The sequence below is a fragment of the Podarcis bocagei genome, assembly GCF_964188305.1.
Source record: "Podarcis bocagei genome assembly, chromosome: 12".
Classification (NCBI taxonomy): Eukaryota; Metazoa; Chordata; class Lepidosauria; order Squamata; family Lacertidae; genus Podarcis; species Podarcis bocagei.
In genome coordinates, this window is record NC_138137.1 from 16,452,705 (window position 1) to 16,479,263 (window position 26,559).

At 42.8% G+C, this 26,559-nt stretch overlaps 2 protein-coding genes across 3 annotated transcripts in view; one reads left to right on the forward strand and one right to left on the reverse strand.

Annotated features, from left to right (window-relative positions):
• The window catches only part of CNOT10 (CCR4-NOT transcription complex subunit 10), a 39,630-nt gene extending 26,100 nt beyond the window's left edge, over window positions 1-13,530 (reverse strand). Inside the window, exon 1 of one of the 2 annotated variants that reach the window (XM_081164540.1) lies at window positions 13,342-13,530. In XM_081164540.1, coding sequence (XP_081020666.1) covers window positions 13,342-13,492 — 151 coding nt within the window. In that variant the 5' untranslated portion in view covers window positions 13,493-13,530. The remainder of the gene's footprint in view (window positions 1-13,341) is intronic. The other variant, XM_081164537.1, reaches the window with a different exon arrangement.
• A 123-nt stretch (window positions 13,531-13,653) lies between these two features.
• The window catches only part of DYNC1LI1 (dynein cytoplasmic 1 light intermediate chain 1), a 31,991-nt gene continuing 19,085 nt past the window's right edge, over window positions 13,654-26,559 (forward strand). Inside the window, exons 1-3 of the mRNA XM_081164688.1 lie at window positions 13,654-14,011; window positions 14,857-14,930; window positions 22,505-22,624. Coding sequence (XP_081020814.1) covers window positions 13,848-14,011; window positions 14,857-14,930; window positions 22,505-22,624 — 358 coding nt within the window. The 5' untranslated portion in view covers window positions 13,654-13,847. The remainder of the gene's footprint in view (window positions 14,012-14,856; window positions 14,931-22,504; window positions 22,625-26,559) is intronic.

Below are 26,559 nucleotides of genomic sequence, written 5' to 3' on the forward strand. Positions count from 1 at the left end.
CTAAAAAACAGACTAGGGCTGAGTGATATCTGTCTTTCAACATTGTGATGTATCAGCAGCTAAACATCAGAATATTGCAATATATCACAATGTCTGAAATTGGAGATCAGGTGTGGGGATGAGGGAAGAAGCAGCCGCAGAGATCAGACGGGTGGGAGGAGGAGAGGAAAAGCTGTTCTGCCTCAGTGCCAAGGGAAGGTACTGCCACGGTGCCTTGAAGTGAGAGCACTCAGCTACCCTGGTCTCCCTCAGCATGAGGGAAGGCAGCTCAGATCAGCAACATTATCAGCCGAGATCAGCGGTGCATTGAAATCGGCTGCCCTGTTCTCCCTCACAAGAGGAGTGATATATTGGTGCATATTGCCTGGTCAAAATCATTATCATGGTGTGATTTCAAAACCAATTTTGGCCAATATATTGAAAAACCACACAGCGCTAAAACAGACCATAAAATTTGTGATATCATTTGCAAAAATGACAAAAATTTAGTTGGAGGGAGGCAAGGAATGGGGCGGTGGACCCCTTGGGTGCATTCCAGGAACCACTGTCCTATACCAATAATTTAGGTACTTTCACCACTTTGTAACGAAGCTGTGTTTTACTGCCTGTGCAACTATTCTGAAGCACATGAATCTTATATTTGTAAAGTCTGTAAGTAAACCATTTTTTAGCTTACCAAACGTCGTATTTTCCTATGCTGGGATAAGAGGGAAAGTTTGGAAAGAAACTATTTAAGGGGACATTTTTGTGCTCACTTAGAACGGTATATTTTAAAGGTCTAAAGTGGCCTACATTTCCATTCTTTTGCTTTCATGTTTTGTGACTTTAAATCTCTGCTAGGGCTTTCTCACTGAAGAACGCTTGCCCCTGCATCTTGACATCCAGGAATTCTCTCATACATTTATAGCACCAACAGAATAGATAGCCTGTGCCTATCAATCTCCACAAGCATAGTCAGTCCTCAGAAATGCAGGGTTAAATGGTGCCACACAAAGCATATTCCAGAGCTGGCTGAAAACCAAGTCCTCCTTGGATGACTTAATGAGCTCAATGCATGGTGCTAGTTATTAAACAGAAACAAGAACCTGTGTATAATTTACTAAATTAGTTAACAGCTTTGAATGAGGAGCCTCTGGGTAAGCCAAGAGGCAGCCATATATAGAGATTCAGACTATTGATTGGTTGATTTTATATACTGCCCTATATCCCCAGAGCGGTTCACAGAATATTGAACCATCTACCTGTAGTATATAGTGGTACCTCGGGTTACATATGCTTCAGGTTACATACGCTTCAGGTTACAGACTCCGCTAACCCAGAAATAGTGCTTCAGGTTAAGAACTTTGCTTCAGGATGAGAAATGAAATCGTACTCTGGCGGTACAGCCGCAGCAGGAGGCCCCATTAGCTAAAATGGTGCTTCAGGTTAAGAACAGTTTCAGGTTAAGAATGGACCTCCGGAACGAATTAAGTACTTAACCCGAGGTACCACTGTACTGACTGGCAGTATAGTTTTACAGCTTTATACAATATCTTTCCCAATCCCAGTCTTAGCTGGAGATGCCAGGGAATTCATCTGAGACTTTCATCTAAGATATGTGCTCTGCCACTGAGCTATAGCTTCTTTGCTGCAAAAAAGGTTGTCCAATGGTATAATATCGGCTTTCAACACTCTTCTGGAAATGTCAGCAATAAATACTGGAAATGTTGTAGGAAAATATGCGACTTTATTCAGTACTTGTGGGGCTGCTGAAGAGGCAAGCAAATAAATATAGAAAATGAGAAGTAATGTATTGGGGCACACGTGTGTGTGTGTGTGTGTGTGTATGTGTGTGTATAAAACCCTTCTGCTCACCTTATTTGAAAGCCTACAAAACAGGCTGTTTATTGCTCGAATAACACTGGACAGAAATGTAATGAAAAACCTGGATATAAAAGTTGTTCTGCTCCAGCCCATAATAATAAATGTAACCCTATAAAACTATATTTATACAAGTGTAAAATTTTATATGGCTCTAAAATAAACTTGGTAACGTATATAAAAAACACCAACAGCACAATCCCACCCCATTAAGCATGCCTGTGTTCCACTTACTCTAATAAAAGGGTTACTGAACAATCCAGAACACCAGTTACACTGGGAGCAGGTGGGGAGACATAATACCTCTACACCAACAGAATGGATGCCATTTCCTATGTTCCCTCAGCCCAGGATGGGAGAAGAAACCCACCATTTAGAAAATCCTGAACTTGCTCCCTATATGTCATTATAGTGAGGGTGTACCTGCTAATGCAAATCCTATAGCTCATCAGCCAGTGTGATTTGAGTATGGGATTGTAGAGCTACCCACAAATTTACAACATAAATATCAAATTGGCTTCCTCAGTTGTATTTTCATGCCATAGGTAAAGGTAAAGGGACCCCTGACCATTAGGTCTAGTTGTGGCCGACTCTGGGGTTGCGGCGCTCATCTCGCTTTATTGGCCGAGGGAGCCGGCGTACAGCTTCCGGGTCATGTGGCCAGCATGACTAAGCCGCTTCTGGCGAACCAGAGCAGCGCACGAAAACACTGTGTACCTTCCCGCCAGAGAGGTACCTATTTATCTACTTGCACTTTGACGTGCTTTCGAACTACTAGGTTGGCAGGAGCAGGGACCGAGCAACAGGAGCTCACCCCGTTGCGGGGATTCGAACCGCCGACCTTCTGATCGGCAAGTCCTAGGCTCTGTGGTTTAACCCACAGCGCCACCCGTGTCCCTTTTTCATGCCATAAGAAATAACAAATACCTCTTTCTCAATAATGGTTAATCAAATTATGGAACACAATCGTTATGACTAAGCTGGTAACTTCTGGCCGGAGGAGTCAACAACTTTTAATAGAAGCTCTAGTCACAAGGGGAGAACCTGTTGGGCATCAGCTACGACCACGAGTGTCCAGCCAGAGATTTCTCCCCCTGCCCTACCCTAGTTAAGAATCCAAAGATATTCAGATAGTAAAGTTTTTAATTCCTTGTTGCATTGCACATATGTCATCAAAACATTCATAAATTTTACCAAATGGTGGTATTTTATCCTTAGGCTAAAAATAAACAAGGCTTCTCCTCTCTCAACAACACTACTTTTATAACGTTTTAGGGCTGTCATGCTAAGTGGCATGACTGTTATATAAAACAGCAATTACTGTATCACGAGTTTAAGAATAACATAAAAATGGCATCCAGCTTAGGATCTGGAGCCCTGAAATAGTTGTTCCTTTATCCTCTCCCTAAGCATGATCTCCACAGTGTTGAGACTCATCAATATATTTTGCTGCTGCATATGCAACAAGGAAAGAATATCTCCACGTGAAATGGGGCTACTAATCAGAACTCACTATCACATCACAAAGGATTCAACTGCAAATGTTTCCTACGTGCAGGGAACTGGGCCTGCAGTGATCCATTGCCGTCACTTGAGGATCAGCTGGCCTCAGTGGCGCAGAGTGCCTTCCACCAGCTTCAGCTAACTTCTGTCATCTATGCTCTGGCAACCTCTACACCAGATTACTGCAGAACATTATATGTGGAGCTGTCCTTGATGACAGTTTGGAAACTTCAGGTAGTGCAGAGCTCAGCAGCCAGATTGTTCACCAGAGGCAAGGCGGTTTTTTGAGCCAACTGCACTGGCTGCCAATTAGTTTCTGAGCCCAATTCAAAGTGCTGGTTTTGACCTATAAAGCGTTAAACACCTCAGGACTGCAATACCTCAAGGACCACCTCTCCCCATATGAACCAATATGGACCCAGCAATCATCATCTGAGACGATAGGTTCAGAGGGTGGGAACACAAGAATGGGCCTTTTCTGCAGTGGCTCCGTGTTTATGGAATGCTTTCCCCCCGGGAGTCTCACCTGGTGCCTTTGTTGCGTATCTTTAGGTGCCAGGCGAAAACATTCCTCTTCCCCCAGGCCTTTGGCTAATATGGCCTTTTAAACTGTGTGTGAGGTGGGGTTATTGTTTTTGTTTGTTATTATGGTATGTGTTTTTATGTTGTAAACCACGCTCTAATCCTTGGATGAAGGGCAGTATAGAAATGTCATAATAACAAAATCATATACGTTTGCTTTTGTTCAAATCTACTTATCGTCCAACAGCACACTCCATCTGGATCTACCCACCCTGGAAGACTGGCAGATGCAACTAATAGACTACATGGAGATGGCGGAAATGACTGGCAGAATCCGAGACCAGGGAGAAGAGCTGGTGGAGGAAGATTGGACGAAATTTAAAATTTATTTGCAGAAATATTGTAAAATTTCTGAATGTTGAAGACATTGAAATGAAACGCAGGGGTTCTAGCAACAAGCTAAAATGTATGATTTGGATAAATAACAGATAAACTAATAGGACATGAATTTGCTGAACTAATTTTTAAAAGGGATACAAGATCGGGAGATGTGAGGAAGTCAGGAAAATAAGTTAACTAAAGACGAGAAACTAAGAAAAAGGGAATTTTTGTTTTTTCTGTATATGTGTTTTCTTTTTCTTTCTTTTTTGTGCTCAATGTTTGTATTATTGTATTTTGTAATTTTGTATTCTCTTCTGTTTTTGTATTTCTTATGAATTTTCTTATTGTTAAAACCTAATAAAATATTTATAAAAAACAACAACAGTACACTCCATCTGAACCCATGATGATTTAGTTAACCAGGAGAAATTGTTCAAGGCTTTAAACTGTTAAAGTCATAGCTGAACAACACAGCACAGGTGGCTTGGAAAAGGTGGCTTTGTAGAGCTGGGTTTGGGTACCTTTTTCAGACCAACGGCTACATTACCTTCTGGGCTCTCCAGTCCTCAGGTATGGAGGCTGATCTTAGGGGTAAATTACATAGTTTGTTAGAAGTCCAGCAATTTTACAACTCAGTTCTTTAACAACCCTTGGGGGGGGATGCCATCAGGACCCAGCAATCTGTTAGTTTTAAATTTGTCAGTGAGGCCTAGAATTTTTTAATAATATAATAATAATAATTTATTATTTATACCCTGCCCATCTGGCTGGGTTTCCCCAGCCACTCTGGGCGGCTCCCAATAGAATATAGAAAACATGATAAAACATCAAACATTAAAGACTTCTTGTCACCACTGTCTGCTTCCATTCGTCAGGCTCCCTTCCTGAGGGAGTTTGTTCAGGAAAAGGTATCTGCCCTACCTCTTCCATAGTGAATGAAGACAGATGCAAAGAACCCATTCAACTTATTTACAATCTTCTTTTCCTCTTGTTAGTTAAACCCCATTTAGCATCTTGGGAGAATGGAAAGTAGTTGGAGGGGGGAGGGAAGAAAATGTATTTTAATACTGAAGACAATGTTTTCAATTAAAAACACATCTTAAGTAAACCTATTTAATCATAACACTTTAATATTAAGTTGTCACCCATGACATGAACCTGATTGTCAGAAGTCATTAAAATATGGAGATTTTAGCTATAGTGTATACAAAGTAAAAGCAATCTTCTATTGGTTAAATTCCATCATGCTCACTTATTAAGCTATGAATACCTGGAAATCCTTTAACGGATTAACTGTATCTGCCTGATAAGCTTTCAGAGGCTGTTAAAAATAGCTGGAGACTGATTCTACTGACACACTTTTAAAAGAAGCCTGCTCTAAATATTTTAAAAAAAACAGGAACACACTTGATGTTTTTTATTTTTTTGAGCAGGCAATTCCACTTGCATCTTCTTCACATTTCCAAGAAACATGCTTCAGGAGCAAACACCATTGAAACCATCTCAGCCTTTTTTTGTCCTCTTGGCAGCAGACACCTAGTGACCCGGAGAAATCTGTGTGCGTCATTAGCCTCCAACGTGTGCTGTGAAGGCAGACATCCTTCTTCACAAGCATCCGTTTTGCACTGCGATGCTCATCCAAGCTGATGCTTGACTATATCGTTTGACACAAACAGGGATGCACATGGGCAGCCAGCGCCACCAATTGTTAAGTTGCCCCTGACTAAAACGGGACCGGCTGGGCTAATAAAGACATGCCATGCTTTAGTGGTAGGTAAAGTGACAAGTGGAGTGAAAATAATCTAATTAATGCAAAAATATACAACAAAGCATTTGTTCTGGTCTGAATAATTTAAGAACATAAGAGCCTACTGCATCAGGCCAACGGCCCATTTAGTCCAGCACCCTGTTTTCACAATGGCTGCAGCAGGTAGAGACAAGTTCAGGAGGCAGGGAGTGGTGTTGTCCTGGGGACCCCAGATCTGCCACCTCTCCCAGCTGTCCCCAGCCTGCCACCTGAGGCGACTGCCTCACCCAGCCTCATGGGTGGGCTGGCCCTAGATTCTGAGCTCCTCAAAGAACTCTAGTCTCCAAAGCTACTTTCATACGTGGCACTTCGAAGCACATTTGAATCACCTCTCATTTTGTGTATGTGTGTCCTGTACAAATGTGGTTCATGCAGAAGAGAATGAAAAGAGAGAGAAAATGCCTAAGAGGGATCTGCAAACAGTTCTGTACTTCCAGCCAATTAAATAGTAACAGGCAGGAACACAGTTATAGAATGAGAAGTGCTCTTTTTTTTCAAGGGTGGAGTCAGGATTTTAAAAGGTGAGGTCATGGAAGAAAAGCTGACTGAAGCAGAAAATAATTGTCTATGTTTTGCGCAACACATTGGGCTGGCACCTAGTTGGTGGGGATGATATTTCAGTACTTTGGGCCAATTTATTGTAATAGTGTTCAGCTTCAAATACCTTAGCCTAACTAAAGGAGAAAATGGGATGAGGAAGAGCAAGAGAAAGGAAGAGCTCACACCCACAAACCTCTTGGTTTCTGTTGTTTGATTTCTCAGTTACTTCCTTCTTTATACACCAACTTTTAGCTACCCTCATTCACACTTCCTTTTTAAAATCCCGATGCAGTCAGGAAAGCTGTTCCTCATCAATGCTGTGTGTATTGAGTGTGTGTTACACAAGCACATTGCACATAATGCTATATACAACAACAACACACTGAGAATATGCCTCAGGTGTCCTGACACTGATAGAACTCTTTTTCGGTCATTGATTTTGGCTAGGAACTTGCTTTGTATAAGAGAGGTTAAGGATAAGGTGTGTGAATGAGCTTATTGGTGTAACATAGCAAAGCTCTCAACACAGAGGACTAATTGCGCTGACGTACAACCATATAAAGTTCTAAAGAGGTAATTGACAACCAGTTATTCAGACTAGTCAGAGTGCAAATTCAATGTGTTGTCTTTGATTTATCTCTTTATGTTTATAAGTTGAGTGTTTGTATTAAGTGTCTAGTAGTTAATTTACCTCTTCATCTATTCAAATAAATCACTGGACTGTTAGGACTGATCAATGCAAGCATACACATCATTTTATATCTCACAGATCATTAACTTATTGAGGTACATCCACCTCCTGAGTACAGCCATTTTCTGGCAACCAGAGAAAGGGTCTTTTCAGTGGTGACACCCAAATTCTAAAATGCCCTCCACAGTATGCGCTTGATGCCACTGCTACCATATTTTAGGCACCAGACAATGTCCACCTACTATTTTAGGTTTTTAGTAGAATATTATTTGCTTGGAAGAGTATTAGTTGCTCATTTAAAATTCAATAATTGTTTTAATGACTTCCTTGATTTTATTGATTGTAATTTATTATTTCTAATTTTGTCAAAACATGTTGACTGTTGCTGACTTTGCTATGTTGTTCTGTGTTGTGTTGTTTAAATCTGATTATTTTAATTTTAACAAAACACCTAAATATTTTTGTTTCACAGTGGGCTATATATCTCAAATAAAATCTCTCTCACTCGTTTTCTTTCTGCCACCTACTTTTTCCTGTCCTGCCCCCCCTTGTAGTCATATGAAATTAGGCAATGGGCCATATTAACTGGGCAGTGGCAGCCCCAGGGTCAAAATTTGCCCACTACTGTTATAGAAGATATTGGAAATTTATTGCACTACTAGTAAAATGTGACTGCAGAATGCATTGATCACCTGGGTAAATTCTGTATTAGGCTGTCAGCCACACACATTTACAATTGAATTTTCTAAAATGTTTGCTTTTATTTAGGATTCTGAAACATGAGTTGTGCTCTTACTTCTCTATTTACAGGGCACTTTAAACAGTGTTCAGTAAATAAGCTTCTCTATGATTCTCTGATTAAGCTTGAGAGGGGTAGGGGGGATTAAGAGATTCAAGAAACAGCAGCTCACTATATGTGCTCGTATAGTGCTGTCCCTGAAACAGTTCCACATATTCTGTATTAGAAGACTGCAGCTGATAGGCACAAATATGATAGGCTGGTCCATTGGTAGTTGTTTAGCCCAAAGCCATCTTAAGACCTTTAGACGCCCTAAGCACTGAAAATATTGTGGTGTTGTCCCCCAACATATGTAACTCTAAATAAAAACAATACTAAACCGTAAAATAAATATTTCTTGGTTAAATTAAATTGGTGGCAAGCAACCACTTGCAGATTCAGATGGCCCTACCTAGCCCAGTATAGTCTAGCAGAAGAGCAGCCAACATGGTGCCGCCAAATATTGCTGGACTCCAACTCCCATAATTCCTACTCATTAACCATGCTGCCTGGGGCTGATCAGATCATCAGAACCAGAGTCCAACAGCAACTGAAGAGCAGCATATTGGCTCCTCCTGGCTAGAAACAGCCCTTCAAGGTATTGGGTAGTAATTTATTTTCCATCACACTTACCCAGGATCTAATTGAGGGATGGAGAACTAGATCTGACCAGCCTAATTTGACAGGTGGGTTCGGCTGCCACCTGTCTATCACCTGATGTCACAATGATGTCTAGTGATCCTCCAGCCCCCTAATATGAACAGGAACCAAACACTGTCCCCCTAGTATGAACAGGAACCAAACACAGGAGTTGCAAGGGGCATTGCAAGACCGAACAATCAGCTGATCACTGGTCTTTGCAAAGCACTTTGTACAGGGTTTTGCGGGAGCCACTGATTGGCTGAGCCAGGTCTTTACCTGCCCCACTTCTGATGTCATATCAGGTGTGCGGCAGGTGGGTGTGGCTTGGACAAAATGGCTTTGCAAGCCAAATTGGGAGGCCTGGTTGGGCCTGCGGCTCTCCATCCTAAAATGTTGCAAGTTAACACTTGTTTTGCTTTGTATTTATGTAATTAAGCCTAGATAATAATTTTTTTGTAATATTGAATTTTGTGTTGCCAAATTGTTGGTTTTTGTCATTTCTGAATTTACCGACATATTCTGTATTTTGTCTATTTGTATTTCCAATGCTCTGTTTTTCAAAATTTTGAACATTTGCTTTAAGCTGCTTTGGGCACAGCCTTTTGTGGAAAAGTGGCATATAAATAAACTCAATCCATCAATCCCTGATTCAATTGGGAGTGTTCAAGGACTGAACACAGAGCCTTGAACATATAAAGATTGTGGGGTTGTGAGATATATATTATATATATATATATATATATATATATATATATATACACACACACACACACACACACACACACACTTTTAGAGATCCTTAAAATAATAAAAAGGTACTCCTCTCCTCACATAACTATAGTTTCCAAAAGTCTCTAGAGAGATGCAATGACTATTAGGCTATAATCCTGATCAATTACACTTATTTTGGGTAGGCATGTATATGATGATGCTGTTAACCAAAAAATCCTATGTACTCTTATTCAAAATAAATCCCCTTGTATTCATTGGGGTTACTCTTAGGAAAGTGCATATGGAATTGCTTGGTTACTAAGTCTCTCTTAAATGTAGACATGCTGAATATGGGTAAGGTAAGGATTAAACTGTATGTAGTTGCCTGCCTTTTTCCCCAAGTGTGGCTGCCCTCCTCCACTATTGCTTTTTTAGTATAGCACTTCTGTACCACACAGAAGGAACATTATGAGTACTGTTATCATTTCTCTCTCTGACACAAATGTATGTGCAAAGGCACTGCTTTCCTCTACTGCTTTCTGCTGATTCTGAGCCTGCGCGCTGGTTCTTAAATCAGCACAAATGACCAAACCTTTTCCCTTTTCGGCTTCTGCTGGGAGTAGATTTTGTGTGGGAAGCCAAAGCATTAATGGCAAACAGTGACATTTCAAGGCTATGACCATCTGAACAACAGTGTGACAGGATGTATAAATAGCCAAGAGGAATCGGTGATAACTGCAGCAAAATCCTCCATTGCAAAAAGGCCAAGCAATTAAAAATAACTTTTAAAATATAGCATAAATAGATGCAGAAGGAAAGGCGAGAAAAGGGATGATGCCTCTAGCAAAATGAATGAAATCTGGCAGGTCTGTCACTAGCTATATATTTTCAGGAAGGAATAATGGCCTGTAAGGATACAAGAGTCTAGAAACAGCATTTCTCTGCACAGCTCTTTCCTCCAGTGATTCTTTTATTATCATCATGTGCTGTTCCAGGCATATTTATATGTGTTTACTTCAGGCAGCCAAAGGTTTCTACATCCGTCACACTTTTCCTCCACCCTGATTTAGCTATTCATTTATTTTTAAAGTTGCTTCTTATAGTGGCCTCACCAGATATTTTTTTCATTTTTATGAGGTTCCCAAAAGGGCAACATGGATGGGGGATCTAACCCATATGCCACAAACAATAAACACTTGTTGTTGTTTAGTCGTGTCCGACTCTTTGTGACCCCCTGGACCAGAGCACGCCAGGCACTCCTGTCTTCCACTGCCTCCCGCAGTTTGGTCAAACTCATAATAAACAATACAGATGCAAATAAATATTGACCGTGGCCAATCTTAAAAGAATCAAGTCTTCAAAAAAGTTATATGATCTAAGAAAGTCTTTAAAAAGGACTTTTAAAAAAAATCCAAAAGGAAGGATTCTTTTAAAGACTTTCCTAGATCGTATAACTTTTTTGAAGACTTGATTCTTTTAAGGGAGTTTTTAGGTTTTAAAGAAGAGTCTTTTTAACTATCTTTTTAAAGAATTGTTTTAATTTATTTTGACTACGGCAGACCAACACAAATTAAAATTAATCACATTTAATTTAATAATGCTACTGATTCTATTTAAACTGAGCACCTTGACACAGATTCCTGGCCCTCAGCATAATTTTTTCACCCACCACCCGGTATATGAAATAACATGCAGTTTAGAGGCTTTTAACTATAAAACTCTACAATAATGTGTAACATTGCTTACCATTTTCAAACTAGACCTGAAAACACAGAAGTCTTCTGTGATGCACATTCATTTAGGGAAGACCATATAAAGAGCATCTTACAATATGGATTAGCAACGTTGCAGTTCCATAATGAAGGACAGAGTGGCTGCTGAGACTATAAATTTCTTAACGTGTTGGCATATTTTGGAATGTGTCCAAAAAAAATCTCTTGACAATCCTGATTCAGCATACTGAAGCATGCACAATCACAGCATATTTCAAAATTTGTCAGAATAGGATCCCTGCTCTCAAATCCACAATTATTTTCAGCTTTCACCCTCCAATACTTTTTCTATGCATGAAGTTGGACAGAGTTGCTTTGCCCAATCCTGAGCAGTGAGGATCAAACTAATTGTGCATCTCTCCATGTCATTTTATCTGCTGAAAGCAGTAACATGAGGTTGCCATTTGAGATTGCTACTCTAGGGTCCTTTGGGAGGAAGGTGGGATATAAATTGAATTAAACAAATACATACAATTTTAATAGATGAATGGTTTAAAACTTACAGTGCGGCATAAACTATATATGTGCGATGGTACTGTGTTTAACATGACAGGAAGGTTTCCTCTGTGGCAATAGATATTTTAATTTATATACATCTCCAGTGGCATAGTGGTGCATTTTAAAGTGCAGGAGCTCATCATGACAGCCCCATAGTCACACCACCATAGTCTATAGTTATGCCCCCAAGCACAGTGCAAGAATGGAGACAGTTGTGTTGACTCACTCCTGCTTTAGTATCAGCTGACAGTAGAATAGTGAACTGGCAAAGTGTGGGGTATTGGTTAGTTTGTTGGACTTTGGCTGAGGAGACCCGGGTTCATATTGCTGATCAGCTTGAACCAGCCACTGTCTTAGCCTAACAAAAAGATCATGCGCTGGACCTGAACTTCCTTCACCCTCCAAATTTATGCCACTGGCAAACACCGCTCCAGCAGATAATGCCAGTGTTCCAACTGTGAAAAAAGCACCAGAACTGCACTCACAAGTGTGCATGCCCTGAACAAAAGATTTCCGCATCACAGAGGCGTTGGACTAAATGACCATTCCAACTCTGCAATTCTATGATTCTAAATCAGTAGTCAATTCCACGGTCCATTTGGTAATCAAGATACAGTACACGTGTAACTGTTCTTGAATAACCAAATCTAGTTTGTCAGAGCAGCAGTCCTTCCATGAGGCAAGGTGAGACAGCATTCTTACATAGCAGTTTTTCGCTGTCATTAAGGGTGGGAAAGTGGATCTATTAAACATGAGTTGTGCTAGAGCATGGGACCCTTGAGAATTATTAGTTTGGTCCATTTGGGTTTTTCACCTCAGACATCAACGTGTTTCAGGTTCAGGCTAATGGCAAGGTTCACATATTAGAAGAGAGGCAGACTTTCAGGTTTGGATGATTATAAATTCCAGTGCGGCAGCAGCAAATATTTTGTTGTTACAGCAAATATTTAAGGAAGAGTCTTGTGGATGGCACCTTAAAGACAAACAGATTTACTGTATTGTAGCATACGCTAAAGCCCATTTCACCCATGCAAATATTTAGTGTGTTGGTTGAAATGTGCCACAAGCAACCTGCTGAGCTTAAGGTATCATGAAAACAAAGAGTCCCTCTGCACATTAAAGACTCGCAAATTTCATTACGGACATAAGTGTCTGCGGACCAGGGAGTGTAATCTCAAACTCATGCAACTGATGAATTGGAATCTGTTCCGCAAAAGATCATGCGGTAATGAATCCGTCAGGTCATGAAAGGAGCCAAAAAGACTCTTCCTTGCTTTTGCTGCAAATGAGACTTGGCACAGCTTCCCCTCTGGAAACAGTTAGGATGGAAGGTACTTTTTTTCTGGGGGTATGCATACCCCTAAACATTTTGTGAATCGAAGTTTGGCCTCATTGAGGGGGACAGTATTTCAAGATGAATAGGAAAATGAGAGTACCCCTAAACATATTTTTTTTTAAAGAAAAAAGCACTGCTTCCAAGACTCCTGTGTTTTCAGGCCAGAGGCGGCGGGTTTCCATAGAGGGCAGGGCTTGGTTATTGGTGGCGCCTCTCTCAGAATCACAGTAGGGAAGGGACCCCCGGGGGTCATCCAGCCCAACCCTTCTCAAGGCCATTTTCAGGCGCCGGAATTGATACCTTCGCTTCCCGCCGTCGCAGCTACTTCAGGGGATGCTTTGAAAGCGGCGTTAGCCCTCACCTGGCCGGAAAGCAAAGCCGCTCGAAGACACCTGAAAAGGTGTGTGTGGCAGGTCGCTGAGGCGACTGTGAGCTCCGCCCAACGTGCCATGCGCGCCTTTTCCGGTTTTTTTTTTGGGGGGGGGGTTCGTCACGCGCCAAGTCAACGTCAACAACAACAAATAACAACGTCCCAGTCAGGGGGGTGGGCTGCGCAAAGGCAGCCGGAGTGGGGTGGTGGCGGCCGCCGCCGCTTCTCCCTCGCGCCTCGCAGGCCCGCCTACATCCGGGTCCCTCGGCAACGCCGGGTGTCGGCCGCCCGGCCCCGCTCCTCTTTCTCCCTCATTGAAGAGAAAGGGAAGGCGTCGGGCGGCGTCAGCGCCGCGCTTTCCTTGGGAGGGGCGCGCGCCTGCCCTCTGCGCGCTCTTGCGACTCTGTGTGTGTGCGCGCGCGTGTGTACAGCGAAGATGGCGGCGGCGATAGGAGGGCGAGCCGGCTCCTACGGCTCCTCTTCCTCGCCGGGGCTGGGCTCAGGCTACGGGGCTGCGGCCGCTTTCAACGCCACGAGTAGCGGCGGCGGCGGCGCGGACTCGCGAGCGGGTGGCGACGAGGACGACGGGCAGAATCTCTGGTAATTGAGGACGCCCCCCCCCCCTCACCCGGTCGCCTCGCCTCCTCAGAGAGGGACCGTTACTACCTGGTAGCTCCTCCCCATTCCTCTTACCTCTCCCCCCCCCACCTGCACTCCAGTCCTTGCGGGCAAAGGTGCTTTCCTCGCCCTCCTTCCCGCACCTGGCGGATTCCCGAATCCCTTCCCTTCACGCCCCGCCTTTTGTTTGTTTTTAAGTGGGGCGTCCCGTGAACGGGGAAGGGGGAAAAAAACCCTTGTAATGCCCCCTCCGCCATGTTGCTGGTCCTCCCTCTCTGAGGTGGGCGGGGGAGGTTTGTCTCTTCATCCTCCCCCCTCCCCATTTCCTCCCTCTCTCACACCCCATCCCCCACATCTCTCACCCTCTTTCCCCCTATTTCCCTCAACTCCCCATCTCCTCCATCTCTCCCGCACCCCCATTTCTCCCCGATCTTCCCCCTACACCCCATCCCCCACATCTCTCCCCCTATTCCCCACATCTCCCCCTAATTCTCCCATTTCCTTCGTCTCTCCCCATCTTCCCCCTACACCCCAATCCCACCTCAACCCCCCACTCCCTTTTCCCCACCTCAACTACTCCATCTCTCCCTCACTCCCATTTCCTCCATTTCTCCCCCATCTTCCCCCAACACCCCCCACATCTCTCCCCCTATTCCCATCTCCCCCTAATTCTCCCCACTTCCCTATCCCCATTTCCTCAATTTCTCCCCCATCCTCTTCTCCCGCTGCTTCTCCTCGCCTCCGCTTGACAGGAGCTTGTTTCTCTCCTGCTGGACCTTCCCTCCTGCCTCCTCACTGCCTTCCTCGTTTCTCGTTTGCCTCTGCAGGTCCTGCATCCTCAGCGAGGTGTCGACTCGTTCCAGGTCTAAATTGCCGCCGGGGAAAAACGTCGTGCTGCTGGGTAAGCGGCCCTTTCTTCTCCTCGCCTTGTTTCTGTTCTGTTTGGTTTTTTTGCCTGCATGTCTCGTTTCCCGTTTGCGATCGTTTTCACTTGTTGTTAATGAGGGTGGAGGGTGTGCGCTCCGAATTGCTGGCCGTGGACCTCGTTGTGTTTGTAAGCTGTGCAGGAGGGAGGGGCATCCGCAGTGGTTCATTGATCGCACTGTTGCCTTCCCACCTACCCCCAGCCTTGTGCAGAAACTGGCAGTTTCCCTTCCGCAGAACTGGAAATGCACTATCGGCACAGGGCTTAAATTCCTTTTCTGCTTATTGTTTCTGGTTACAGCTGCATGCTGTGTGGTACTTCAAGCCTGACTTCTAAAATCCATAGAGGCCTCTACTGTTTGTTGGCTGGCAGGCTAGGGGAGTGAGCTCTGCCCATATGCATAAGGCCTGCCAAAGGCATTGTTGTCACATTATGTGTCAGCATCAGCCTGCCTCTCTGTTGCTGGCTTGCCTTATACCCTCATGGCTCCACCCATTTGATATGGTTAGCACCTCCTTCTGTTTTTTCTTTCTTGGCACTTAGAGGTGTTGCTTTCATTGGGGTGCTTGGGAGAAACTGAAAATTGGGTGTGTTAGGGTACATCTGCTGCATCAGCTGTTTTATTTTTGTTTCTTTGATGGGATGTCTTGTGCTATCTGCATCTAGTACTGACTGGTGTCCCTGAATAGGTTCTGGGTTTTGTCGTTGGAGAAGTTAGTTCTCTTACTAGCTTCCCCTGCAACATGGTGCTCTCAATAAGCTTGTTGCTTGAAACAGTAATCTTAAAGTGTTTATGAGTAGACCCACATGTGGGTAATCCTTCCAGCTGGCTTTTTCAAGCAACTCCTGGCTTAGTTTTCACACTTTGGGGGTGACATTGATGAGAATACTGTAACACTTGAAATTCTACGTACTTGCAGTCCTGGTTGTAAATAAACACACTACTGTACTACTAAATATTACAGAACAGCAGTGTACAAAGAGAAGGAGGAATTTACCTCTTAGTTTACTAGAAAAGCTTAGGAAGGAGAGGTGATACAGAGGTAGGATCTTCTCTGTGGCAAACCCTTGTTGTGGAACTCTCTTATTGAGAAAAAGCTGTTACCTTCAAGAATAGTTTTTATATAACCACTTGAAACACATACTTTCGCACAGGCATTTCAGGAAAATCTGCTGAGTGGGCATAACTTTTTTATGCTGCTGCAGAGCACTTCATTGGTTTAATGAAGTTTAAATTAATTGTTTCTTAGTTTCATTATGTGTCTTTACTGCCCTGAGGTTCTATGTGACAAAAGGGGGGCAATTTATGAAGGTAAATAATAAAGTTAAAAACTGAGAGAAACACATAGTTCTGCAAAACATGGAGTATAGAATGTGAAAGGACTGTAGACAAGGCCATAGAGAGAGCTAAAAATACATAATGTTTCATAGTCATAATAACATGCTATAGCCCTCTTTCCACTACAAGTTTTTTGTGGCAGAGAGATTTTTAAAAATCAAAATGACAGATATTTAGCATGGATTATTTACATTATTTCATTCATAAAAAACATAGTATGAACTCTTTTTTTTTTAGAGTTAGATCAAAGATCCAAACATTCTACTGGTTTGTATTCAACACTGGCTGATCAAGTGCTTCTGGGAAACTTGTAAAAAGAACATAGTGGAAAAGCATGATAATACAGTGGATGGATATTGATATTGCACTTTTAACTATCATGCCTTGTTGAAACCATTGATAGACTGATGTTCCCATAAACTTAACTTTTTAAAAATACTGTTTTTTGTGCTATTTTTTACCATGGCAATGAATTCAATGAGTTAATTATGCATAAGCAACCATGGGATAAGATATGATGTCACCCCACAGCTATATCTTATGGGCTGGTAACTGATTAAAGAATAGGAAGCAGAGAACGGAAATAAATGGATAGTGCTCCAATGGAAGGATATAAGAAGTGGAGCCCCACAAGCATCTGTATTGGGACCAGTGCTTTTTAGTAAGTTAATACATGATATATTAGGGGTGAGCAGTGAGGTCACCAGGTTTGCTGATGTCACAGAATTATTCTGTAAAAGCAAAAAGGGATAGCAAAGAGCTCCATGAGGACATCTCCAGCAGGTGAATGGGGATTAAAATGGAAAATGCAGTTCAGTGTACAGTGGTGCCTCGCAAGACGAAAATAATCCGTTCTGTGATTCTCTTCGTCTAGCGGTTTTTTCGTCTTGCGAAGCAAGCCCATTGAAGGATTAGCGGATTAGCGCTATTAGCGGCTTTTAGCGGCTTATCTGCTGATCGGATCAGCTGATAAGCGGCTTAGCGGCTTAGAAAGGGGGGGGAGGAGAAAAAACCAGCAGGAACTCGCAAAACATTGTCGTCTTGCGAAGCAAGCCCATAGGAAATTCGTTTTGCGAAGCACCTCCAAAACGGAAAACTATTTCGTCTAGCGAGTTTTCCGTCTTGCGAGGCATTCGTCTTGCGGGGCACCACTGTATAGTGATGCACATTGGAGCAAAAAACTATAATGTCACATACACTGATGGGGAAGCAGGCAATGATTTACCAGGAAAGGGATTTGGGGCGTCATGGTAAGTAGCTCGCCTTTACCCATTGTGAAAAGGGCAAATTATCCATTAGGTAAAGGAATCTAATTACTGTATCTTATAATGCCTTTATATAAATATGTGGCACAGCCACACTTAGAATAGTCTAGTCACTGCGCCTCAGAAAGGATATTGAAGAGCAGAAAAGGGCAAACAAAAGTATCAAGGTGTTGGAGCAACTCTCCTATGAGGAAAGCTGACAGCATTTGGGACTTTTTAGCCTAGGAAAATAGTGAGCGTGGTTGACTATGGAATTTGCTACCACAAGATGTAGTGATGTCCACCAGCTTGCATAATTTAAAAGGGGATTAAACAAATTCATTGGGGATAAGACTATCAATGGGTACTAGTTTGATTGAGGAGATGGTATATAGCTACCAGGGGCAATATGCCGCTGAATACCAGTCACTGATAAACAATAGCAGTAGAGTGCTTATCACACTTGTGTCTTTCCTATGGGCTTCTTAAAGGCATGTGATTGACCACTATGAGAAACAGGAAGCTGGACTAAATAGGTCTGGTCAAGCAGGGTTGTCAGTTCATTGGAAATTTAGTTCTGAGCATCCTAAGTTTTATATTTATACTCTCAGTAATTTATAACTTTATTAAGCCATTTAATGTTTATTTATAACTTATGCGAGGTGGGTGGCGCTGTGGTCTAAACCACTGAGTCTCTTGGGCTTGCCGATTAGAAGGTCAGCAGTTTGAATCCACATGATAGTGATGAGTTTCTGTTGCTCTGCCCCAGCTACTGCCAACGTAGCAGTTTGAAAGCATACCACCGCGAGTAGATAAATAGGTACCGCTGTGGCAGTAAGGTAAATAACATTTCCATGCACTCTGGCACTCGTCACAGTGTCCCGTTGCACCAGAAGCAGTTTAGTCATGCTGAACACATGAGCCAGAAAGCTGTCTGTGGACAAACACTAGCTCCCTCGGCTTGAAAAGTTGCCTTTGACTGGACTTAACTACCCAGGGGTCCTTTACCTTACCTTTAACTTTATTAAACCATTTACTTGACCATTATTTTGTCTTAAATTTTAAATTAAGATCTTTTCTATGAGAAAGCTACTAATTATTTTTATCATTATAGATCCCTGTTAGATAAGCATGACTATGGGATTGCCAGTGAAGTTGTAAAATGCAGTGTGATGGCAGCATTGCCTGTTTTAGTTAACCAAGGTCTGGTGTAGTCAAAATGTTCACTATTGCAAGCATGCTTAAAAACTGGTCAGCCAAGGCTCCTCTTGTATGGGGAGCAATTTCTTTCTCTATCCATACCCCTCAGTTAAGAATTTTATTGGCACCAATAATAACTATGGAGTTTGTCAGCTGCAACCAGAGCAGTAGCCTCCCAACAGCGATGTCACTGCCGTTACCAGAAGGAAAGGTGTTGTTTGGGCTGTGTGGATGCACTGGAGGCAGTACTGGATAAGGTTGGCCAGTGTGGTCCAACCCTGCTGCCATCTTGCCCCTTCCCTTCTCTGGCCTGGTAAGTGGCAGCAACTCTGCTGACACAGGAGGCTATTGCTGCACCGCCACCCCACCAAGCAAGCCACTTTGCGGGGCTTGTCAGGGCTCCCACTTTACCCTAGTGGTATTAATTAACAGGGAACTCTAGCTATCCTTGTGTTTAGTTTTGGTGCCTGTGCAAAGCTTCACCATAATAAAGAGAAGTGGAATGAAGTGATAGAGAGGGATCTGGTGGTGGAGTATGCAATTTCATGGCTCATTCCCAACCACTTAACTGTGCTTATGAAGTTGAAAAGCATGTCTATACTGGCGCTTATGATTGTTCTTTCTTTTGATTCATGCTCATCAAATAGTATTGGTTTTTTTTTTTTAATAAGATGATGTATTATAGGAGAGCACAAAGTTTACAGTGGTGCCTCACAAGACGAAAAGAATCTGTTCTGTGATTCTCTTCGTCTAGCGGTTTTTTCGTCTTGCGAAGCAAGCCCATTGACGGATTAGCGCTTTTAGCGGCTTATCGGCTTATCGGATCAGCTGATAAGCGGCTTAGAAAAAGGGGGGGAAGGGGAAAAAACCTGCAGGAACTCGCAAGACATTTTCGTCTTGCGAAGCAAGCCCATAGGAGATTCGTTTTGCAAAGCACCTCCAAAACGGAAAACTCTTTCGTCTAGCGAGTTTTCCGTCTTGCGAGGCATTCGTCTTGCGGGGCACCACTGTATTTTTGAAGTGTATGTGCCTCAGAATTGAACCTGTTTTGTTAAAAGGCATTGTATCTTGACTTCTTTTTCCCCCTAGCATCTGATTATACTGAAATTTTTATTTACATGAGGCTAAGTTAGGTTGTTAGAAGCACTACATAATACCAGCAGGCATATCTTCTGCTACTCTTGTGACATAAAAACATAAGAAGAGCCTGCAGAATTGGGCCAATGATCCACCTAGTCCAACATCCTGTTCTCCCAGTGTTTATACAGATGCCTGTCGGAAACCCACAGGTGGGAGCTGAACACAAGAGCACTCTCCGCCCTTTGATGTCCAGCAGCTGATATTCAGAAAAATGCTGCCTCCAACTGTGGAGGCAGAGCACAGCTAGTAGCCATTGATAGCCATTGATATTTAAGTTTCTTTTACACATTAAGGCCTAGGGCAGAGTAGGGATGGAGGAGATTTTCATTGGGTTTGCATTTTTAAATGAATTGACCCAATTCACACATCCTGGATTAATAAATAGATGAAAGGTAAAGGTACCCCTGCCCCTACGGGCCAGTCTTGACAGACTCTAGGGTTGTGCGCTCATCTCACTCTAGAGGCCGGGAGCCGGCGCCGTCCGCAGACACTTCCGGGTCACGTGGCCAGCGTGACAAGCTGCATCTGGCGAGCCAGCGCAGCACACGGAACGCCGTTTACCTTCCCGCTATAAAGCGGTACCTATTTATCTACTTGCACCTTTAAGGGTGCTTTCGAACTGCTAGGTGGGCAGGAGCTGGGACCGAAGACAGGAGCTCACCCCACCGCGGAGATTCGAACCACCGACCATACGATCGGCAAGTCCTAGGCACTGTGGTTTTACCCACAGCGCCATCCGCTTCCCTAATAAATAGATTAGACCATAGTTACCCTTCAGAGTTTGCTTTTCTCTAGTTCTCAGCTCAGAAAAGTACCTAAATGCATATTTTAGCATGAAATATGTACATTGAGATAAATTATGTATTTAAGTACAATTTAAATACAATCTTTTGCACAGACTTTAAAAAATGCAGGTCAAAGATGATATGGGACAGATCAGACTCATAAACAAACACATGCAAAATTGGCACAGACTGGAAATAAACTCATCTGTTCATGGCTAGCACAGATGTAACAATCTCAAACTGATCAACCATAGTTTTATCTGCCCAAGAATTAATTATATGGCTGCATGTTCTTTGTGTTCCAAGATTCAGTGCTGACATTTTGGTTTATTTAAGCCACTGTTTCCCATTACATCTTAACTGAGAAACTGTGATTTTATTCCCTGCTTCCTAACATGGTAAGGCAAGGGGTTAGAAGGGAACATGCAGGAATGTATGTTTCTTGGGCCAATAAATGGTGGTTTAGCAGCCTAAATTTCTTACATCTCAGCTGAGCAGATATGCCTTGCAGTTAACTTTAAAAATGATTCTTTGTAGCTGTTTTTATTTAAATATTATGTACCCAAAACATTGTATCAATATTTGTGATACTAAAACTTTATTATCTGAAATTTACTAGTGCAAATTTGTTTTAAAAACACTAGGAATTGCCTATTTTGTGTAGAATACTTTATAAAATATATTCAAAAGTGTCTGTTGCTCTGCTTCTAGGTTAGTGACACCTCCAATTGGGCAATACAGACTAACTTGATAGAGATTTTATTTGGGGTAGGGAAAGGTTAAAGTCAGTGTCTTCTAAGGGTTGTATGTTCCTACTAATGTTATAGAAAATATATGCAGAAAAGCACCTAGAAAACGGAAGATTTGCATATATAATGTGTAAAAGATCTGAAATGTGGGGATGACAGTGAAGCTTCTGGGAACTTTGCCAGACTTCTCTGACCACACAGAAACTGACAACTTGCCTGCGAAAAACCCGCATTTCTTAGACATATTACCACCAAAATATCACAATATCTCAATATATCATGATATATATCTGCGGGGGTGGAGGGCCTTGCTGGGCCTCCCTGCGGGGGCAGAGGGTCCAGCCATACCTCCCTGCAGCGGTGGAGGGTGTGCCGTGCCTCCCCATGGCAGCAGAGGGTCCCGCCGTACATCCCCACAGTGACAGAGAGTGTGCTGCGCTTCCCCGTAGCAGCAGAGGGCTTTGACATGCCTTCCTGCGGCCGCAGGGGGTCCTGCCATACCTCCCCGTGGTGGTGGAGGGTGCACTGCACTTCCCCGAAGCAGCAGAGGGCCTTGCTGTACCTCCCCATGGCGGCAGAGGGGCCCACTATACCTCCCCATATGAATTATTAAAACTATAGTGGTACTCGGGTTAAGTACTTAATTTGTTCTGGAGGTCCGTTCTTAACCTGAAGCACCACTTTAGCTAATGGGGCCTCCTGCTGCCATTGTGCCGCCGCTGCACGATTTCTGTTCTCATCCTGAAGCAAAGTTCTTAACCCGAGGTACTATTTCTGGGTTAGGGGAGTCTGTAACTTGAAGCGTCTGTAACCTGAAGCGTATGTAACCCGAGGTATCACCGGATGTAACCCAAGGTACCACTGTACAAATAAGATAGCAGCAACAGGACTTGTTCATGTGCTTTTCTTGCTAATAATGCAGTACACATGACAGAAGTCATGTCTACATGGCAATGTTTGCTACAGACTACTATTTGGGCCAAGTGTCGTAAAGCAAAATAACGGTAAGTTTCACAGATTGAAATGGAAATATTACAAGAAATATATTTCATATATGTTATTAATAAAGTCCACTTTTAAACTTTTTTTCTAGGGGAAGATGGTGCAGGTAAAACAAGTTTAATTAGAAAACTTCAGGGAATTGATGAATACAAGAAAGGAAGAGGAATGGAATATTTGTACTTAAATGTACATGATGATGAAGACAGAGAAGGTAAGTACCAGTTCTGATAACAACAACAGTGAGTAATTATTCATTGCTTGGGAATATTCCAGATTTTTTAAATGTATGGCATTTTCAGAAGTCAGCAACTTCCAGATTCTATCTCCAACTTATTATCACTGCATTTCCTTGTTTTCTGTTCAGGGAAGGGAGTTTGCAGGCAAAGGAGGAGGAACAGTATGGGGAGGGTGACTTCAGGGAGAATGAGTGGGGTTTTTTGCGTGGTGGTGGTGAGTGATGTTAACAATACCAGAGTGGAATAAGAACTGAAAGAGGACCCTGCTAGATCAGACCAAAAGCCTACCTAGTCCAGCATTCTGTTCTCACAGTGGCCAGCCATGTTGCTTTTGATATAGGAAGTAGCATAGTCATCAGGACTAGATAGCCATGAATTTGTATAACCTTCCCTTAAAGCGGTCCATCAGAGCATCTTCTAGGAGCGAATTCCATTGTTTAACTACACATTGTGTGAAGTTCTTCAATTTAATTTGATGATCCCTAGCTCTAGTGCTATGAGATAGGGAAGGAAAACTGTCTATTGACTTTCTCCACACTTGTACACTTCTATTACAGTGGTACCTCGGGTTAAGTACTTAATTCGTTCCAGAGGTCCATTCGTAACCTGAAACTGTTCTTAACCTGAAGCACCACTTTAGCTAATGGGGCCTCCTGCTGCCGCCGGAGCACGATTTCTGTTCTCATCCTGAAGCAAAGTTCTTAACCCGAGGTACTATTTCTGGGTTAGCGGAGTCTGTAACCTGAAGCTAATGTAACCTGAAGTGTATGTAACTCAAGGTACCACTGTATATCCTTTCCCTTACTTGCCTTTTCTAAATTAAAAAAGCCCTCAATTTGGGTGATACTGGACTTCCGGGGGCGGCGCGAAACTGTAATGGCGGTCCTCTTCGGGCTCTGAAGAGGGGCTCCGCGGAAAAGGGTCGTTCGCTGCGGCATAGCGACGACCCATCAAGATAAACCACGGGTAGAGTGAGCCCGTGGCCGTGGGACTCGGCGGGCACCAGAAGCTGCTCCGAAAGCACAGAAGGGACCCCGTAAGGAGACCCGGAGTGAAGGAGGGGTAGCGGTGCTGTGAGTTCATCGCTCTTTCCGCGGAAGCGAAGCCGCGCGGCTGTTACAGATGAGCGCTGATCCTTCTTCCTAAAATCAACGCTAAACTGCAAGCAACATACCCGTGAGTAAAGGGGTTTAAAATTTGGCAAAGAAATTCGGTTAATTTGGCTGAAAGCGGGAGACGAGAAAAGGGAAGTCCGTCTTCCGACATTGCTGACAAGATCAAAGCAAAGCTTTTAGAAACGGAAGCATCTGAAACGGGACTTTGGGAAGCTTAAACTTTTTCGTGCTATAAAATTTGCCTTTTTTATTGAGCTCAAGGTGGAAATGGACATTGACTAAAAGAAGCAGCAGATGGTGACTTTCCTCCTATCTTTTGTTTTCTTTGGGCTGTATTTTTAAAGAGCCAGATTGTCGGGCTGCCAGAGAGAGAGACTGTGTCAAACTGCGGAAACAGTTGCAAACTGTGCTAGAAAGTAATTGTTACATTTGAGCAGAAAAGACTGATTGGGATACTGTTACAAGCACCTTTCGTGAAACTTTGTCGATTTATAAAAGGTGCTTTGGGAGATCTTGAATTTATGAAGGGACTTTTGGATTAACGAATTTATTGTTTTGAAGCAATTTGGAACTTCAATGGCGGATTACTTCCTTCCTTGTCTTTGAAATCGGGTGGCACTCCCCCTACAGGGCTTTCGGATTACAAAATCCTGGGAACTGACTTTTGTTTTGAATTCCATCTCACTGGCTGTTTACTCCTGAATTTGTCTTTCCCATGGAACAATAGACAATTTGACCTTGAACATTGACAGATGTGTAATGAGTGGTGCAGGGAGAACAAGAGCGTCTAAAGCAAAGGAATCTAAAGAGGCTAAGGAAAAAGAAAAGGAAAAGGAAAGAAGACCAGCACAATTTGTACAAACAACATTGACCCAAGGACGCCGCTCGTCGGTTCCAGCTGTACTGGTGTCTCATAGAGAACAAGGGGAAATAACTGAGAAGTCCACTGAGGAAGATATGGCAGCAGGTGGGTCAGACACATTATTAAAACAAATATTGGAGCAACTATCAAGTTTAAATCAGAAGGTGGACGATCAGTCTGTGAAGATAGATAAAGCAACTTCCTCGATTCAAAAACTGACTGACCAAGTTTCCCAGCACACGCAAGCCATAGAGAAATTGCAAGGAGCAACAGCGGAAAATCGAGAATTAGCTGGAGAAGCAATCCAGAAAGTGGGAGTCCTACAAAAAGAGGTTGAAGAAATAAAAGGAGAAGTTAGGCCCCTGCACAAACAGGTGGGTGAACAACAAGTCTATCTGTCAATGGTGGAACTGAAAAATCGTGAGAGCAACATCAAATTGAGAGGTATTCCAGAACTCGAGCAAGGAGATTTGATTGGATACTTAACACAGGAATTCTCGAAGTTCTGGGGTTTAAAGGAAGACACGGATTTTAAGATTGTCTCGGCATATAGATTGGGAAGACTGGTAAGGAAAGACAGATCCAGAGACTGCTTGATAATTTTAAGAACAAAGGAAGAGAGAGATAAGATCCTAGGCCTTCACTTCAAAAAAGCAATTGAAATACAAGACAAAAGAGTGGAAATTTACAGAGATATCCCGAGGCAGCTGCTGGACCTTAGAGCCACCTATACAGAAGTAGCAAAATTGCTGAGACACAACGCAATCCCCTATAGGTGGGAGTTTCCACAGGGACTATCCTTCACCTACAAAGAAAGGAAGGTTAAAATAAGAACACCTGAAGATAACCAAAGGTTCCTTCACGACCACGGAGAAGATCTCCAAAAAGGAGCGGATTGGTCTCCAGTTTTACCAGCACCAGCACCGCCCGGAAGTGGGCCAACGCCTATACCTTCGGGATCTGAACAAAAGGAAGACACCCCATCTTAAGAACATCTTAAATAGAACAGGATGTCTCTGCAGCTACTTAGTTGGAACATAAATGGCGGGAATTCTCCGGAAAAAAGGAGAAGGATATTTCATATCCTAAAAAAAGAACAATTGGATGTAATATGTTTGCAAGAAACACATGTGACTAGGCTCCACAGGAAAGTATTAATTAATAAAAGACTTGGCCAAGAATTTATCTCATCAGACAAAGTTAAAAAAAGAGGTGTTGTAATTTATGCAAAGGAGAACCTGTCGCCAAAATTTTTATTTAAAGATGATCATGGAAGAATCCTCGCAATTGAAATTCAAACACAAGGGGAAAAGATTTTGATATTAGGAATCTACGCGCCAAATGATGGAAAATCAGAATTCTACAAGAAGCTGCATGAGACAATGATGGACTATTTGGACTATGCTAATATTATTGTGATGGGAGATATGAATGGGGTGGTGTCTACAAATATGGACAAATCCCAAAATCAAAACTTAACAACAGACGGCAGACTCCCTAAAACTTTCTTTGAAATGATAGACAATATGGACTTGATCGACATTTGGAGGACAAAGAACCCCTTGGGTAAAGAAGGAACTTTCTTTTCCGAGGCCCACTTGTCATGGACACGAATCGACCAAATTTGGATATCTAGAGGGCTGGCTCCGAAAACGAGAAAAGTGGAAATCTGCCCAAAAACCTGCTCCGACCACAATGCCATAAAAATGGAACTGAGACTTTTCCCAACTGGATCCTTCAGATGGAGAATGAATGACACCTTATTAAGAGATCAAGAGATTGTGAAGAAGGCCCAAAAAACACTAAAGGACTACTTTGAAATAAATTTGAACACTACGGTGGAGAAAAGAACAATCTGGGACGCAAGTAAAGCTGTAATGAGAGGGTTTCTGATTCAACAGAATTCGATAAAAAGAAAATATTGGAATGGAAA